Source organism: Gossypium arboreum, chromosome 3, assembly GCF_025698485.1.
Source record: "Gossypium arboreum isolate Shixiya-1 chromosome 3, ASM2569848v2, whole genome shotgun sequence".
Lineage (NCBI taxonomy): Eukaryota > Viridiplantae > Streptophyta > Magnoliopsida > Malvales > Malvaceae > Gossypium > Gossypium arboreum.
This window is the reverse complement of record NC_069072.1, coordinates 131,467,143-131,482,315: the sequence shown is the minus strand read 5'-3', so window position 1 is coordinate 131,482,315 and position 15,173 is coordinate 131,467,143. Positions and strand designations below refer to the sequence as shown.

Genomic DNA, 15,173 nt, shown 5'->3' with positions numbered 1-15,173 from the left:
AAATTACTGATATGACATTTTTTAAATTTAAAAATAAACAAACCTAAATTATTTCCACCTATAATTAAAAAAATTCCTCAAGAAATAAAAATCATTTTCCCAAGTGGATTTATTTTTTAATTTAGGTGGAAACAATTTAAATTTGCTTTTCTTTTCTAATCTAATAAAAGGTCATGTAATGAATTTATACATGATTTAACATAAAATTGTTATATAGAATTGTAAATTATATCAAAGTTTATGTACAATTTAAGTATTAATCCCAAAAAATTCAATAAAAAGAAAATAAACAAAACAAATTTTAATTTTAAAAAGAAATATAAATATTAAAATTGAAATCAAACTTATAAATATCTATAGCGTATTGACAATTAAGTCTTAATGTAAGTTAAAAGTAACTAATTTACTACAAAGATATAATCTAATGCGGCTTTTAAATTTCATTTTATATTAGAAATAAAAAATAAAAAATAAAACTTACTACAAATATTTGCTGATAAATATTTTTCAACGGTCTAGATTAAAACATATCATAATATCATAATCATAAAATAAAAGTAAAATTCAGAAATTAAAAAACCGGTGACAGAAAAAAAAAGTTTTTGTTTAGCCATTTTCAATTAATTTTCGTTTTTCTTTTTTTAATTTTTATTTTAAAGTTTCGCGGTTATATCCCTAAATTCTCCCATTTTCTTCTTTATCTCCTACCATTTTCAATCTTCAATAATCCAATAAAAAAGCTCAAAATTAAGAAAATAACAGAAAAAAATAATTGCTCATCGTAGAAGAAGCTCGCGTTTTACTTGATCGCTTCTTCATCTTCTTCTTCTAATTCTTTTTCCTCAATGTTCTCGATCGGTACATGGTAAGCTTTTTTCGTTTCCCTTTTTTTTTTGAAATTGTTTTTATTTACTTCGATTTCTTCTTCTCGATTCGGTTTTTCTAGAGAAGCAATTTATTTTTTTTAAAATTTTTTTAGTGTTTGAATTAAAGTAATTCGACACTAAATTGAGTGAGCTTTTCTTTATTTTTGTGTGTGTGTGTGTTACTAGTGAAAACTTTTTGTTTTTGAACTGCAAATTTTTCTTCTTTATTTTCACTTTTTTTTTCTTTTTCTTTTGCTTTCTCGGCAACCTATGAACCAAACATCAGTTAATCGCGGTGTTTACTTTGATTAGTAAACATGGCTGACCTGATCTCTGCTATTTCCTTCTTCTGTAATTTTGTTGTTTAATAAATTTGACTTTTGTAGATTATGGATTCTTTTGACAAAGCCTGGTTTTTTGTTTTTAATTCTTTTTAGAGCTAGAAGTAGAAATGAAATTTTTATGAGGTTAAATTTGAAATTCAAGTTGAATATTTTATTTAAGATTTCTCTATTTTTTTTCCTGTTCTTTTTATTCTTTTTTTATGGAGAAAAAAGAATGTTTGAGGTGAACTTTGCATTTCAACTCTAGAAATTGACTCACTAATTTGTTGTTCCGATTTTGAGTATGTTTCAGGTAATTGAGGAAGTTCCTCATGGCTCCGTCTAGGAAATCTAAGAGTGTAAATAAGAAGTTTTCTTATGTTAACGAGGTTGCTTCTAGTAAAGATGGAGATAGTAGTGCTAAGAGAAGTGGGAAACGGGTGAGTTCTTGATTAGTTTTTCAAGTATTTTTAGTTTTGATGTATTTATCTGTTTAATTTCAAGTCTTTCATTTCATTAGGTTATATGGGTAACATCTATTGCTCATCCCTTTTTGTTATTTGATCACATTTCTTGACTACATACTGTTCTTGGGATTTTTTTTTTGTTGTTGATACTTTTTGTAATCTGTTTTAAATTTAGTTTATTTATTCCTCTAACTATTCTTTCATTACCGCCTGCCTTGATGGGTTTTCACCCTTTATATGTTTTGGTTTAAGCTTATATGTACAAAAAGGGTTTGACTGAGTTGATGTGTTAAAATGTGATCAAGTATGAACTATGAAGTGATGTTTGTAAAAGAATCAGGCACTGACCTGAAATTTAAGAGTTGCAGCTGTGAGGTTTGCAGTTCAAAGTTTCCCTTTTGTCTAGTGTCTATAGATTCTGGTAGCATGGCTATTATGGGATTTAGAAATTCAGAAAATCACCATAACTTTCTAGCCAAGTGCCAAACGGGAAATAAAAGAAAAATGTTTCCTTTGATTCATGTTAATATTAGTTCTTTATTATTGTCTTGGGATCTTTCTACACATAATAAAAATTTTTATTCTGGAATCAATTTTTTTTATAACGCTAATGTATAATGTGCAGAAAAGGAAGCTATCTGACATGTTAGGGCCTCAATGGACTAAGGAAGAGCTTGAATGTTTCTATGAAGCATATCGTAAGTATGGAAAAGATTGGAAGAAGGTTAGTTGTGATTAATGTACTGGGTTTCTTTATTGGTCTTGGACTTGTGATTAAGTTTTGTTTAGATGGAACATGTTGTAGGCATTGCTACTCTAATTTTCTATATATTATAAAATTGGAAAATCTACTCTAGTATAGTTGCTTTTATGGTCATGTTGTTGGGACATCTGGCTTTTGGTTGTTGTGGTTATATTATTTCTGATTTTGCTACTCCTGGGTTTCTAGGTGGCTACTATGATACGTAATCGGTCTGTGGAAATGGTTGAAGCTCTTTACACTATGAACAGGGTAAGCATTGTTTTAGTATCAGAATACATATGATAACTTTTTTTCTTTATTTGGTGGAACTTATATGCTTTATGCCTGTACCCTTTTCAACAATTTGTATTTCTTTCTTTCCCTTTTTAGCTCTCAAGTATGAGACATTTGAGTTGCATAAGTTTTTCCATGTTGCCATCTAGCCATCATCAATAAGCTTTCTCATGTGACACAAATACTGTAGTTATATATCATATTTGACCCCTTTTTTTCTTAAATATATCTTAATCATATTATTATCATTTGCTAATGAAAGGATGGTATTTTCACCATAATCATGTGTGACTGACAATATCAAGAAGGTTCTTGGGTGTTTTTAAGTTAAACTCAAGAATAGAGAATGTTACCATATTTTCAGGCCTACTTATCTCTTCCTGAGGGCACTGCTTCTGTGGTTGGGCTCATAGCAATGATGACGGATCATTATTCTGTTATGGTGAGTGTCTAATTTAATCTGGTATGATTCTTTAGAATTTTACATTGATCTGAGATTTGCACTTATATTCTGCAACTTAGATTATTTAATCCTTTGTCAGTCACCTTGTGCAATAGCACTAGCACCTTATTGTCCAAAGATATGCTTGTCTAGTTCTTAAGTTGATTGGATTATTTCTGAGGTATCATTATGGTGTGGTGTTTTGGATTCTATTAATGGAGTATGGATGCATCTAGGACATCTAATCTTTAAGGTATGCCTTTCATACATGGCTTTTATGGAACTGAGGTTATTGGACTGTGAGATGGCAGGGAGGAAGTGACAGCGAACAAGAGAGCAATGAGGGCATGGGAGTTTCTAGGAAACCTCAGAAGCGTAGCAGGGGAAAAATTCGAGATCAACCTTCTAAAAGTTCAGATAAGCCGCTTCCAGATCTTTTGCAATTTCCTTCAGCTAATTCAAGTTGCTTGTCATTGTTGAAGAGGAGGCGCTCTGGTAAGATCTCTGTTTCACTCTCTGTCTTGTCTTGCTACGTATAAATGTTCTACATATACATTGGGTGTTTGAGGCGGCATTCGCATTTTGGGTTTATTAGTAGAAATTAAGCTAGTCTAGGAAAGCTCAACCTTATTCAGCAATGGATATAAATATTGAAATTTAAGCTCTTAATAGTAGGCTGCTGTATTTGTTTTGTCCCTGTAGTTTTTACTTGTTTTCTTCAATCATTTCAGAAAGTAGGCCCCGTGCTGTCGGAAAAAGGACTCCTCGTGTTCCTATTTCTTTTTCTCATGACAAAAACAAAGGGGAAAGGTATTTTTCACCTATTAGGCAGGGCATGAAACTAAAGGTGGATGCAGTTGATGATGATGTTGCTCATGAGGTAGCACTAGCATTGACGGAGGCATCACAAAGAGGTGGCTCTCCCCAAGTTTCTAGAACACCAAATAGAAAAGCAGAGACGCCTTCATCTGTCATCAACAGTGAAAGGATGGTAATATGTCTTTATTTGATATTCACAATGCTCTTGTCACTACTTCCTTACATTCGGAATTTACTTGATTTCTTTTTTCAGAATGCTGACTCAGAAACTACTAGTGCCAAGATTCACGGTAGTGAAGTGGATGAGGATGCTTGTGAATTAAGCTTAGGAAGCACTGAAGCAGATAATGCAGATTATGCTAAAGACAAAAACTATTCAAGGAATATAGAAGGCACTGGTACCGTTGAAGTTCAACAGAAGGGGAAAAGATATTACAGAAGGAAGCCAGAGATTGAGGAAAGTGTAAACCATCTGGAAGACACAAAAGAAGCCTGTAGTGGGACAGAAGAAGGACAACAATTATGTGATTTCAAGGGAAAGTTTGATTGTGAGGTTGAAGATGCTAAAACTTCTAGAGCCTCCATCAAGGGTCCAAGAAAAAGAAGTAAAAAGGTGTTGTTTGAAGGAGGTATGATGGTATTTGCCTCTAAGAAAGTCTTCTTCCCCTGTTCTCTATTCCTTTTCTTTTTCCCTCTGGTTTGCAACTTTTATTCACAAATGTTACTGTATCCAAGGTAATCCTATGATCTTGGATACATTATTTTTTGGTTATTGCTTACTTGTTTTATGTATGGTTATGCTTTTTGTACCTATGTTATCTGGTGATTGAATTTTGCCTTTTTTCTCTTCAGAAAATTAATTTACCCAAATTCCTGTTTCTTAGAAAACTTTTTCTGCTTTCAGTTCCACCTTGATTTCCTTGCAATATTCAAAGATAATTTTTTCAAAATCTTGTTAGATTGTAAATCATGCTTGATCTTTTTTTTCCCAGTTTCTCTTTGTGAATTGATTTGAGTGAGCTTTGACTTCAACCTTACTATTTACTTTAATCTAAGGAACTTTGTCTATGTCTTGTGTCATGAATTCTGTTTGAATCTTATTTATTTATCTTGTAGTTGAAGACACTGCCTTCGATGCCCTGCAAACTCTAGCAGATCTGTCCTTGATGATGCCGGAGACTGCCGACACCGGTAAGATGCATGGTATTGTTATAGGATTTACTGTTATATTAGCTGGCTTGTTTTTTCTTTGTCATACTTATCATTTCTATTAATCCTTAAGGTGCATGAGCCTTGTCAGATGCATAATCAGGATAGGATTTGACATTAATGCCTTGTTAAATAATTGCCTATCTTGTTGTTTAGCCAAATCTCTGAAAATAATGCCTCCAATGAAACGCCAAGCGATTAGATTGAATTTGCAATGTATCACCTTGTTCCATCATTGCTATGCATGTGACAACCTTTATAGTTAACTGCTACCAAGTTTGCAAGTTTTGTCTATGTAATACGCCTTAGTTGCCACCTTAATTTTGCCTGATTCAGCTTTCTGTCATACTTAGATCTGAATTGAAGTGAGTAATGAGTCATGAAATTAAATTATATCTGCAAGAGAAATTTTAGAAGGGTTTGAATGGTCAAAATATTTTGGGTCATTTGTAAGCAGTATCTTATGCCCCCCATTTTTTCCCCTCCTGGATTATAGGTGTGACATAAGTAAGATCTTCAAATGGCATTTTCATTCTCTAGATAATCATTTCATTAAGGGCAAGCCTGCAATCTTAGAAAAAGATAAAACTATTCTAATTTTTAACATTTCATTTGTACCCCGTTGAACTACCACCATAAATCCTTCTTGATGACTCACAACTCTTAAAGATCTTTCTGTTTGGATGGATTTATGTACGTGTAACACCCCACCTTTTTTTTTTTTTCCTGTGTCAGAGTCATCTGTGCAGCATAAGGAAGAGAAAAATGAAGTTGATAAGACTAAACTGAAAGGAAATCATCTTGTTCCTGGAGCTAAAGGCTCTGCCTCCAAAACATCTAGACATGGAAAACATTTTGGTCATGATGTTCGTGCTATTCCTGAAGCAAAGGAGGCACATCCGGCTAATGTTGGAATGAGGAAAATGAGACAGAAATCCTCACCTTATAAAGTAAGAGTTGATAGTATCTGTTTGCTTTTTTTTTTTTTTTTTGTAGGTAAATCCTTTAATTTCCTATTGGTTCTATTCTGGGGAAGAAAAAAACAAAGTGGGTTTCTAACATGAGACAATGACCATATGCAACTTGCTCTCTAGTTGCAGATTCCAAAAGATGAAACTGACGCTGATTCTCAGTTGGGTGAATCTCCAAACATTGAGGTTTGTATTTTTCACTTGTTTAGCTTCAAAGATTTAAGATTGCTGTTTTTTGTGCTTTTATAAACAAAGTTAAAATTTTAATGTAAAATCTCATTTCAGTTCCCTAATTGATATGATGAAATCTTAAGATACTTCTCTTTTTCAGAATGTTTGATGGGCATTTTACTAATTAAGCGGGTTCTTAATTCTGAGATTATATGTATTTAACTGTATGAAGTGGGTGCATGTTTATGTGGCACCTACAGCTTGAGTTTGAATGACAAACAGAGAAAGGAATATAACAATTAATTTTATAAGAGTGCTATGAAAAATATTAAGTAATTTTATTATTATTGAATAAAAGTAAAGATAGTAGGGACATAAATTTGAAGTAAATAAGTACGTAAAGTTTTGAGTTGACTACGGAGACCATGCAGGAAGAAAGTCTGTTTTAGATCTAAATTTAGGAAATAAGTAAATGATCAACTCAGTTTTAATGCTCAATTGAGTTATGGGTTCATGTCCTTCCCTTCATAACTTATTAGTGTTTGTGACATTGCTATTTTTATATGCATTTTTTAGGCTTCTGGTGAGGTAAAGAATCTTCTGAGTAAAGGTAAACAGTCTAATAATTTTGTACATCCAAAGCAAGGGAAATTTGTGAGACCTCCAGAGCATGCCTCCTCCAGTACTGATCAAGGAAGGGACTTGAACAATTCAGCTCCATCTACTATACAGGTTTCATCTGTTAACCAGGTCAACCTACCGACAAAAATCAGGAGTAAGCGAAAGACGGATGTGCGGAAACCAGCAATTAGGAAGGGTATAAAGTCCTCTGATAATATTGTAAAGGGCAAAATTAGTGGGCCAGTTACATTATTCCATGATGGAGCACTGGATCTGAAGGTAACACTTTTTACTTCAACTACTGAGAACTTGAGTTTCTACATATTGGGTTTTTCCCCCCTTCATGTATGTGTATATTCTGTATGACAGGAAAAGCTTTGTAACTTCCTTTGTTCATACCAAGCACGGAGATGGTGTGCCTTTGAATGGTTCTATAGTACAATTGATTATCCATGGTTCGCCAAAAGGGAGTTTGTGGAGTATTTGGATCATGTAGGATTAGGTCATATTCCTAGATTAACTCGTGTTGAATGGGGTGTAATAAGGAGGTATAGCTTTCTACTTTGGAATCTTTATAAGGTCTTAGGGTTTGGTGCTCTACTTATACAATGTCACCTTGATGCAGTTCCCTTGGCAAACCACGGCGGTTTTCTGTGCAATTTTTAAAGGAAGAAAGGGAGAAGCTTAATCAATACCGGGAGTCGGTTAGAAGGCATTATGCTGAACTCCATGCCGGTATTGGTGAAGGACTTCCAACTGATTTAGCTCGACCTCTATCGGTTGGACAACCTGTTATTGCTGTTCATCCAAAAACTAGAGAGATTCATGATGGAAGTGTGTTAACTGTTGACTATAGTAGATACCGGATTCAGTTTGACAGCCCTGAGCTAGGAGTGGAATTTGTTATGGTAACTTTTTATGTTATATATGATGGCTGCATGTTCATTTCACTCAACTGCTGATGTAGATTGTTGTCATTAATGTTTCAGTCTGATGGTTAACGACAGGCTAAGGCTTTAGGAGGTTCCTTAGATTTTTTCTGTCTAAATATACAAGTGGATGTACTCATATCTGCTTGATTATTTGTGTTTAACATAATTCTCTGCCATCAACTAAATTTACTTAGCTTGTTCTTATTTTACTTTTGTCCTTTCCTACCAAATTTTACAAGTGATATATACACTTTTCATTGCAGGATGTTGATTGTATGCCTTTAAACCCAATGGAAAATTTGCCTGCTTCCCTTTCAAGACAAAATGCTGCCATCCGTAAATTTGTTGAGAACTACAATGAGCTCAAAATGAATGGGCAGTCAAAAGAAAGCAAGATGGAAGAGAACATCAAATTTATGCAATGTGATAACTTGGAGAATGCCAATAGTCCATCTCATACTTCCCCATCAACTTTCAGTGTTGGCAATTTATCACAGCTAGTTAAGGTAAGTTATGACTGCAAAATAGATGTAATTCATGCATATCAAATAAAATCAATTCAAGGTAAATCACTTTCATATTGGAGTATTAGCTGAAAGTTTTGATTTAGGAAGCAGTATTGAATCAGAATAACTGTTACCTAGTATAATGATAAATGTCTTTGGCCAGGTTGATTCATCAAGTCCTAATTTACAACTTAAAATTGGGCCTACTGAAACTGTTTATACTCAACAAGCAATAAATTCTCAGCCTTCTGCTGTGTCGCTGGTTCAGGCAAGAGAAGCTGATGTTGAAGCACTTTCTCAGTTGACTCGTGCTCTTGATAAAAAGGTTCATATTAGCTGTTATGCATTAATCTGCTGGCAAATCATTCTTTCCCCCTCCCTATTTTTTAACTCAAGTTCTTATAGAAACTTGTGCAGTGCCTGTTGTATGTTGCATACTTCTAATACATGAGCATTCTTTGTTCCTTGTTATTTCTACTCTTTTAATAAAATGTTACTTTTATCCTATCTTACCTCCATACTTGGTGATTTTTTTTGCGGCATTGGGGCATCAGTATTGTGATTCTCATTGTTGTGTTGTATGGTTTATGCTCCACGTTTATTGTGTTTATCTGAGGCTGACATAGAATCTTGTTCAAATTATTTTGTTAAATAATGTCAGAGAAGTGAGCTTAAGTTGTGTTAGCATTTGCAGGAGGCCATTGTGTCTGAACTGCGACGTATGAATGATGAGGTGTTGGAAAACCAGAAAGGTGGAGACAACTATATAAAGGATTCAGATTCTTTCAAGAAGCAATATGCTGCTGTTCTCTTACAGTTGAATGAAATCAATGAACAGGCATGGGATGCCAATAAGCCATCTTGCTTTATCTCTACATTATTGTCATTTACCATTATATCCTAACTTTTTTCTTCCTTTTGCAGGTTTCTTCTGCTCTGTTGTGCTTGAGGCAACGGAATACATATCAAGGGACCTCCTCGGGTAAGCCGCTGAAGCCCTCGGGTAAAATTGGTGAGCAAGGCTCTCAGTTGAGCTCTTTTGAATCTATGCATCATGTCCAAGAATCCGTATCCCATGTAGCTGAAATTGTTGAAAGTTCAAGAAGGAAAGCTCGATCAATGGTTGACGCAGCCTTGCAGGTAAAACAAGGCATTGATGATTGAACTGTTATATATCAACTGTGCTTGAGCCTAAACCTTTTGCAGCAGCAATCCTCGAGCTAAACTATATGAGATAGCATGACTTAACAATGTAAATTCTATAAATGTATACATAATTTTGGTGGTAGAGCTTACCTCTATTTTAGTGGAATATTTTAATTTCATTTTTAGGATGACATGTTCATCACATGTTTGTAAAAACTTGATAAAAATCTTGATATTCGAATGTCCTGAGAAGCATATTTGCTTGGAACTAAGTCTCGAGCTTAATTTGGTATTTGAGGCAGAATTCAAAGATGTGGCTGATTTTGCCTAGAAGATGGTTATGATTAAACATAGCAGTGTTCTTGTAGCCACTTTAGATTGCTTTGTAATTCTGATTAAACATAAATTACCATCTCAGGCTATGTCATCTTTGAGAAAAGGGGGGAAAAACATTGAGAGGATTGAGGATGCAATAGATTTCGTAAATAACCAGCTTTCATTGAATGAGTTTAGTGCACCTGCTCCGAGGTCTGCGGCCCCAGTAGACTCTGTCCGTAGTCATGATAATCTGACTGCTTGTTCATCATATCCATTTGCAACTAGTCATATACCTGAGATGAAGCTGCAAAACTTGTCAGACCAAGATGAACTTAAAATCCCTTCAGACCTTATTTCGCATTGTGTAGCCACCTTGCTCATGATACAGGTAATTATCTCAATGACTCCTTGGTATTTAGATGTTCTCCATTAACGATGTATCTTCTATAGTATAAAGGCTAAATTGCTTGTGGATCATAAAATCTGATTCCGGTTACCTCACACCTATCCTGAAAAAATTGCAGAAATGTACAGAAAGACAGTTCCCACCAGGAGATGTTGCAGAGGTGCTAGATTCAGCAGTTACAAGTTTGAAGCCATGTTGTTCACAAAATCTACCGATTTACACAGAGATACAGAAATGTATGGGAATTATTAGGAATCAGATATTGGCATTAGTTCCCACATGATGAAATCAGGTATGTTGTAATTCCTCCATTGTTGTTGTAAAAACAATCCAACACTCTTCTTATCCAATTTTATTTACTCCTTTTTTTTTTTCTTATCCTTTTTAAATATGAATAAAGATACGTGTATCAATTATTATCAAATTAACCAAAAACTAAAACTCAAGTCTCTCTGCATTTGATTGAAGCCTATCTTCGTTTTTTTTTTAATTTCCCATGCATCAGTATCTCTCTTTATTTTCAGTTTTTATTAGCTGAATAACTAGAGCCAACAATCTGTGTATTCCTTAGTGTTTTGTGTATATTTTCATGTATATTACAGTCCAAAAAGAGATGAAAACAAAAGGCTACTGCCCATCCTAGCAAATGCATCAGCACATCTATTGTCTTCCCTTGATAGAACTTTGGTCGAGTTTCGATAAGAGCATCCTGCAATCAGAGATAGAGTAGCAAGAAGTGGGTTAGAGCAACCATCTTTAGTCATAAGACTTGCAATAGCAGTGGCGTCCAATTCAGTCTCTAATTTTCTAATTTTTAGACTATTGGCAAGTTCAAGTCTATCTCTTAATCCTCATAATTTAGCTTCAATACTCGTGGCTTTTGGGATGTGTTGGTAAACTTGTCTGATCCACCATTCATTTGAGTCACGAATAATGGCGGCCAAGCCTGCCAACTCTGTATTCTTAATGACTGAACTGTCGGTGTTGAGCATTGCCCAACCTTCTCTTGGTGGTTGCCATCAAACGCCAACAGTTTGCACGTTAGAAGTCGGAAGGTTAGTGGATGTAAAGTGCATAAAGTTGCTAGTCAGTTTGTCGAAGATAACGTCATTTTGTACTGACCACAACGTTCCAAGGTATGTTGGGTTGTCGAAGGTGAGTCATAGACAAGCCTCGTTTGATGTACCTTTTCTTTTAGTAATCCATTATTCATGGGCGGTTGCGGAGAGGCTGTCGAATGTCTTGTTGTTGGGTCTGGTGGCATGGGGGGGAAAGGATGAGGATGGGAATATGCCTTTGTGCTGCAGGAAAGATCGATAGAGGGGATTAGCAAATCTTTCGCATCATGGGTATTCTTTCTTTACGAAATTGGAATTCAAGAACTGAAATCAGTAATCTAATTGTTTGATTTTTTTTTTATTATAGGTTCAATTGATTTGTTTGTTAAATCACAAAAGAAATTATACATATATAATATATTCAAAATAAAATAATATGAACGTGTTATATAAAATATATAAATTTTAAAAATTCAAAATTTTTATAATATATCAATTATATAAAGAAAAAATTATAAAATCGTTATATAAAGTTACAAAAAGTTTAGATAAAAAAACTGTATAATTTAAAAGTTCAAAAGTAAAAATAATAATCAAATGACATTTTTAATCTTTATTTATAATTTAATGTATCTTATATAATATTTCTCTGTCTTTCAAAAATATATATTTATATTTTATATACAATTATTTTTCAATTGAAATTTATTTCAAATATGTAACATTATATATTTAAATTTATAACAATTATATCTAAATAATATTTAAAATATAAATTATATGTCTATTAAATTTTAAAAATAATTAATATATATTTTATTATATTGAAATATTAGTAATGAATTACAATTCTTAAAATCTATAATATTAACGAATTTAAACATTATTAAATACATATTTTTATTTCAAAACCTCATTTCTTTTATTTTTAAAAACACTTTTAACTACAATATTAAATTCTTAAATTTTAAACCAAACATTTTAAAAATAAATTTCATAAAAATATCGAGAAAGGCAGCCTATCCTATTTCAGCCTACATATTTAAATGGATTATTTGAATTTTGAACTGAAAATAATTTAGAAAAAACAATAAATTTTACTATTATTCATTGTATTATGTATAACTCATAAATTTAGTCTATGTATTTTGGTCTTTTAATCTCTATAGTGTTTGAATTTTGTAATTTTCAGTCTTAATTTAAATGGAAACAATTGAATTTGTATTCAGTCAAATTCGCTTTTAGACCCATATTAGCCGTAAATTATGGATTTATTTTGTATACTATTTGAATTTTAAAATTTCAATTTTGACTCAAAATGATACTCATTAAAATCATTGACTAAAGTGGTGAAAAATTTTGTGAGTATTATGCGAAGATAATGAACTATTATAATATTACACATATAATAATATGTTTACCAAATAATATTTAAGAAATAGCAAATTTTCGTTATTATCTAGGTTAAGACTAAAATTTCAAAATTCAAAAAATACAATAATAATTTAATTGAAGAACATGAACTAAATTTATTGTTTTACGCATAGTAGAGGACTAATAGAATATTTAAGCTAAACAAATTCAGTTTTCTACAGTTTAGATCAAGATTAAAATTTTAAAATTAAAAAAAAAACAATACTAAAATTGACTAATTCAACAAAAAATACATGGATTAAATTAATAACTTACACATAGTACAGTAATTAATACCAAAATTTGGCCTATTTTAAGGCAAAGGAAGATATTGCAACAAGAAAAATATTGTTTATGTATTTGACTGAAATCAAGCTCTTTCGGCACATGGGTCATGATAATGTACTTAAACTTTGTTTTAAGTGTTACATATAATAATGTGTTTGATACGATTATTTAAAAAAAAATGAAACATATGAGTGAAAATATATTTATTGAGTTAACGGACATTATGCTACCACCAGAGAGGGAAAAGTTCGATAATGTTTACATTGCTTACAAGCTAATAGACACCGATCTACATCAAATAATATGGTCCACCCAACCCCTTGTCGACGACTACTTTCAAGCACACACTAATATATATATGAAGTGTACGTAATGCTATCACTGTCTTTTGTAGCTCTGTCTTCGTCGAATCGATATGCTCAATCATAATGAATGTCACATGCCAATGCGCATCACTAATCCCGATTTCGTGTATTGGCTTTTATGTGATTGTTTGAGTTTTGTAGTTCGTGATGTTATCATTGTCATTCATAGTCCATCTTTGTTAATTCGATATGCTCGATCGTAGTGAATGTCGCATGCCGTTGTACTGTGTCAATCCTAGTTTCATATATTCCAAGTCTTAAAAGCCAAAGATATAATAAATGTTGCACGCCATTAGCGAATGTTATTCACTGAGGCATAAAACCAAGCAACCTGCTTCTCGATGCAAATTGCGATCTCAAGATTTGTGATTTCGGTCTTGCAAGTATCGCCTCAGAAATGGACTTCATGATCGAGAATGTCGCAACCAAATGGTATCAAGCCCCTGAGTTCTTCTTGAATTGTTTAGAGTATATTGCAGCTATGGATATCTAGTTGATCTGTTGCATTTCAACGAAAATCATTAGATTGGGAGTCGGTTCCTCGATGTATAATTGAAGCAACCGTTTGTCGAATGGTTTCCGAAAGTGTCACCTGTGGTGGTCGATCTTGTAGAGAAATTGTTGGTTTTCGATCTGAGCAAGGCCATCATTGGTACTATCTTAGTATCGAACTTTTAACGATGTTATTGTTATTTTGATACCTTCATTTTCTTTATCAAGCCTTCTTCCAATAAATGAAGAACCCACTTGCCCATCTCCTTTCATCGTCAATTTTGAGTAGACAAAATCGAACAAAGACAACATAAAAGAGCTCGTATGGAGAGAGTCTTGGAAATTCAATCAAGATATGATAGTGGAATGACATTGTCAACAGGGATTTGTTACGATCTTAAATTTAAGAGAAGAAAATAACCAGAAGATGAAGAGAAGATTGAAACAGAGCATGAGAGAGATGAGAGAAAAAGATTGGAAAATTGATTGGAAAAATTCATAATTGCCTTCCAATCTTGATTAGTGGCTAAATAGGAGAATAACGACTCACATACAACTGTTAACAAATCAACTCACTATGCATCATTTCGGTTAAATAGTTCTTTGGCTCAAAACATATCGTTTTATACCAGACTGACACCTCCACACCAAAACGCCTTGTTTTATTAAAATTCAACTAAAACGCAATGTTTACAAATTAAACAAAATTAATGAAAATTAATAGGAATTCAAAACAAGTGACCGTTGTTTGACTTTTGTTGACTTTTCCCATTCGTTCCATAAAAATTGCTCCCATCAAACCAAATCCTTGTCCTCAATGATCAAAAGCTAGATATTGTTCTTGAAGCTCCTATAAGTTCTTCCAAGTTGAGTCTTTAGGAAAAGTATTAACCCACTCAACTAAAACTTCAGTAGCAGCATGATCACCCTTTCTGGCCATCCTTTGATTGAGAATTCTCACTAATTCCTTATTAAATGATCCATCATTACCCACAAGAGCAAACAAAAGTGAAGTAGGAGCTTTACAATGTCCTTTTTGAGCTGAGATACGTGAAAAGTGGGATAAATCGGAGATCCTTCTAGCAAAGTTAATTTGTAAGCAATTGGTCCCACTTTGGCCTCCACCAGAAACGGTCTAAAAATACGTTGGAAAGAGCTTTTGATTCCTTAGCTTCTTTAAAGTGCTGCCTGTAGGGCTGTAATCTCAAATATACCCAGTCACCAATAGTAAATACACAATCAGATATTTATTGTCAGTCAATTGCTTCATTCTTTCCTATGACCTATTAAGATGAAACTAGAAAAGCTTCCTAGTTACTTTTCA

The 15,173-nt window shown here is 33.1% G+C and overlaps 1 protein-coding gene and 1 pseudogene across 3 annotated transcripts; both read left to right on the top strand.

The window, feature by feature from the left end:
- Window positions 1–585: 585 nt before the first annotated feature.
- Window positions 586–10,700, top strand: LOC108483221 (protein ALWAYS EARLY 3). 3 transcript variants are annotated; one of them, XM_053025936.1, is made up of 20 exons: window positions 586–865; window positions 1,503–1,629; window positions 2,282–2,380; window positions 2,606–2,668; window positions 3,057–3,134; window positions 3,446–3,629; window positions 3,866–4,125; window positions 4,207–4,582; window positions 5,070–5,144; window positions 5,898–6,112; window positions 6,257–6,319; window positions 6,881–7,204; window positions 7,295–7,473; window positions 7,551–7,833; window positions 8,121–8,363; window positions 8,632–8,688; window positions 9,058–9,201; window positions 9,288–9,503; window positions 9,928–10,215; window positions 10,352–10,700. In XM_053025936.1, exons 2-20 carry the CDS (start codon window positions 1,522–1,524, stop codon window positions 10,514–10,516), a joined length of 3,420 nt encoding a protein of 1,139 aa, XP_052881896.1. In that variant the 5' UTR covers window positions 586–865; window positions 1,503–1,521; the 3' UTR covers window positions 10,517–10,700. The 3 variants fall into 3 exon arrangements, with proteins under 3 accessions (XP_052881896.1, XP_017641987.1, XP_017641988.1); XM_017786498.2 differs by having other exon boundaries at window positions 8,527–8,688; XM_017786499.2 differs by having other exon boundaries at window positions 627–865; window positions 6,263–6,319; window positions 8,527–8,688.
- A 466-nt stretch (window positions 10,701–11,166) lies between these two features.
- LOC128290609 (mitogen-activated protein kinase homolog NTF6-like) lies at window positions 11,167–14,219 on the top strand (annotated as a pseudogene).
- Window positions 14,220–15,173: the final 954 nt, after the last annotated feature.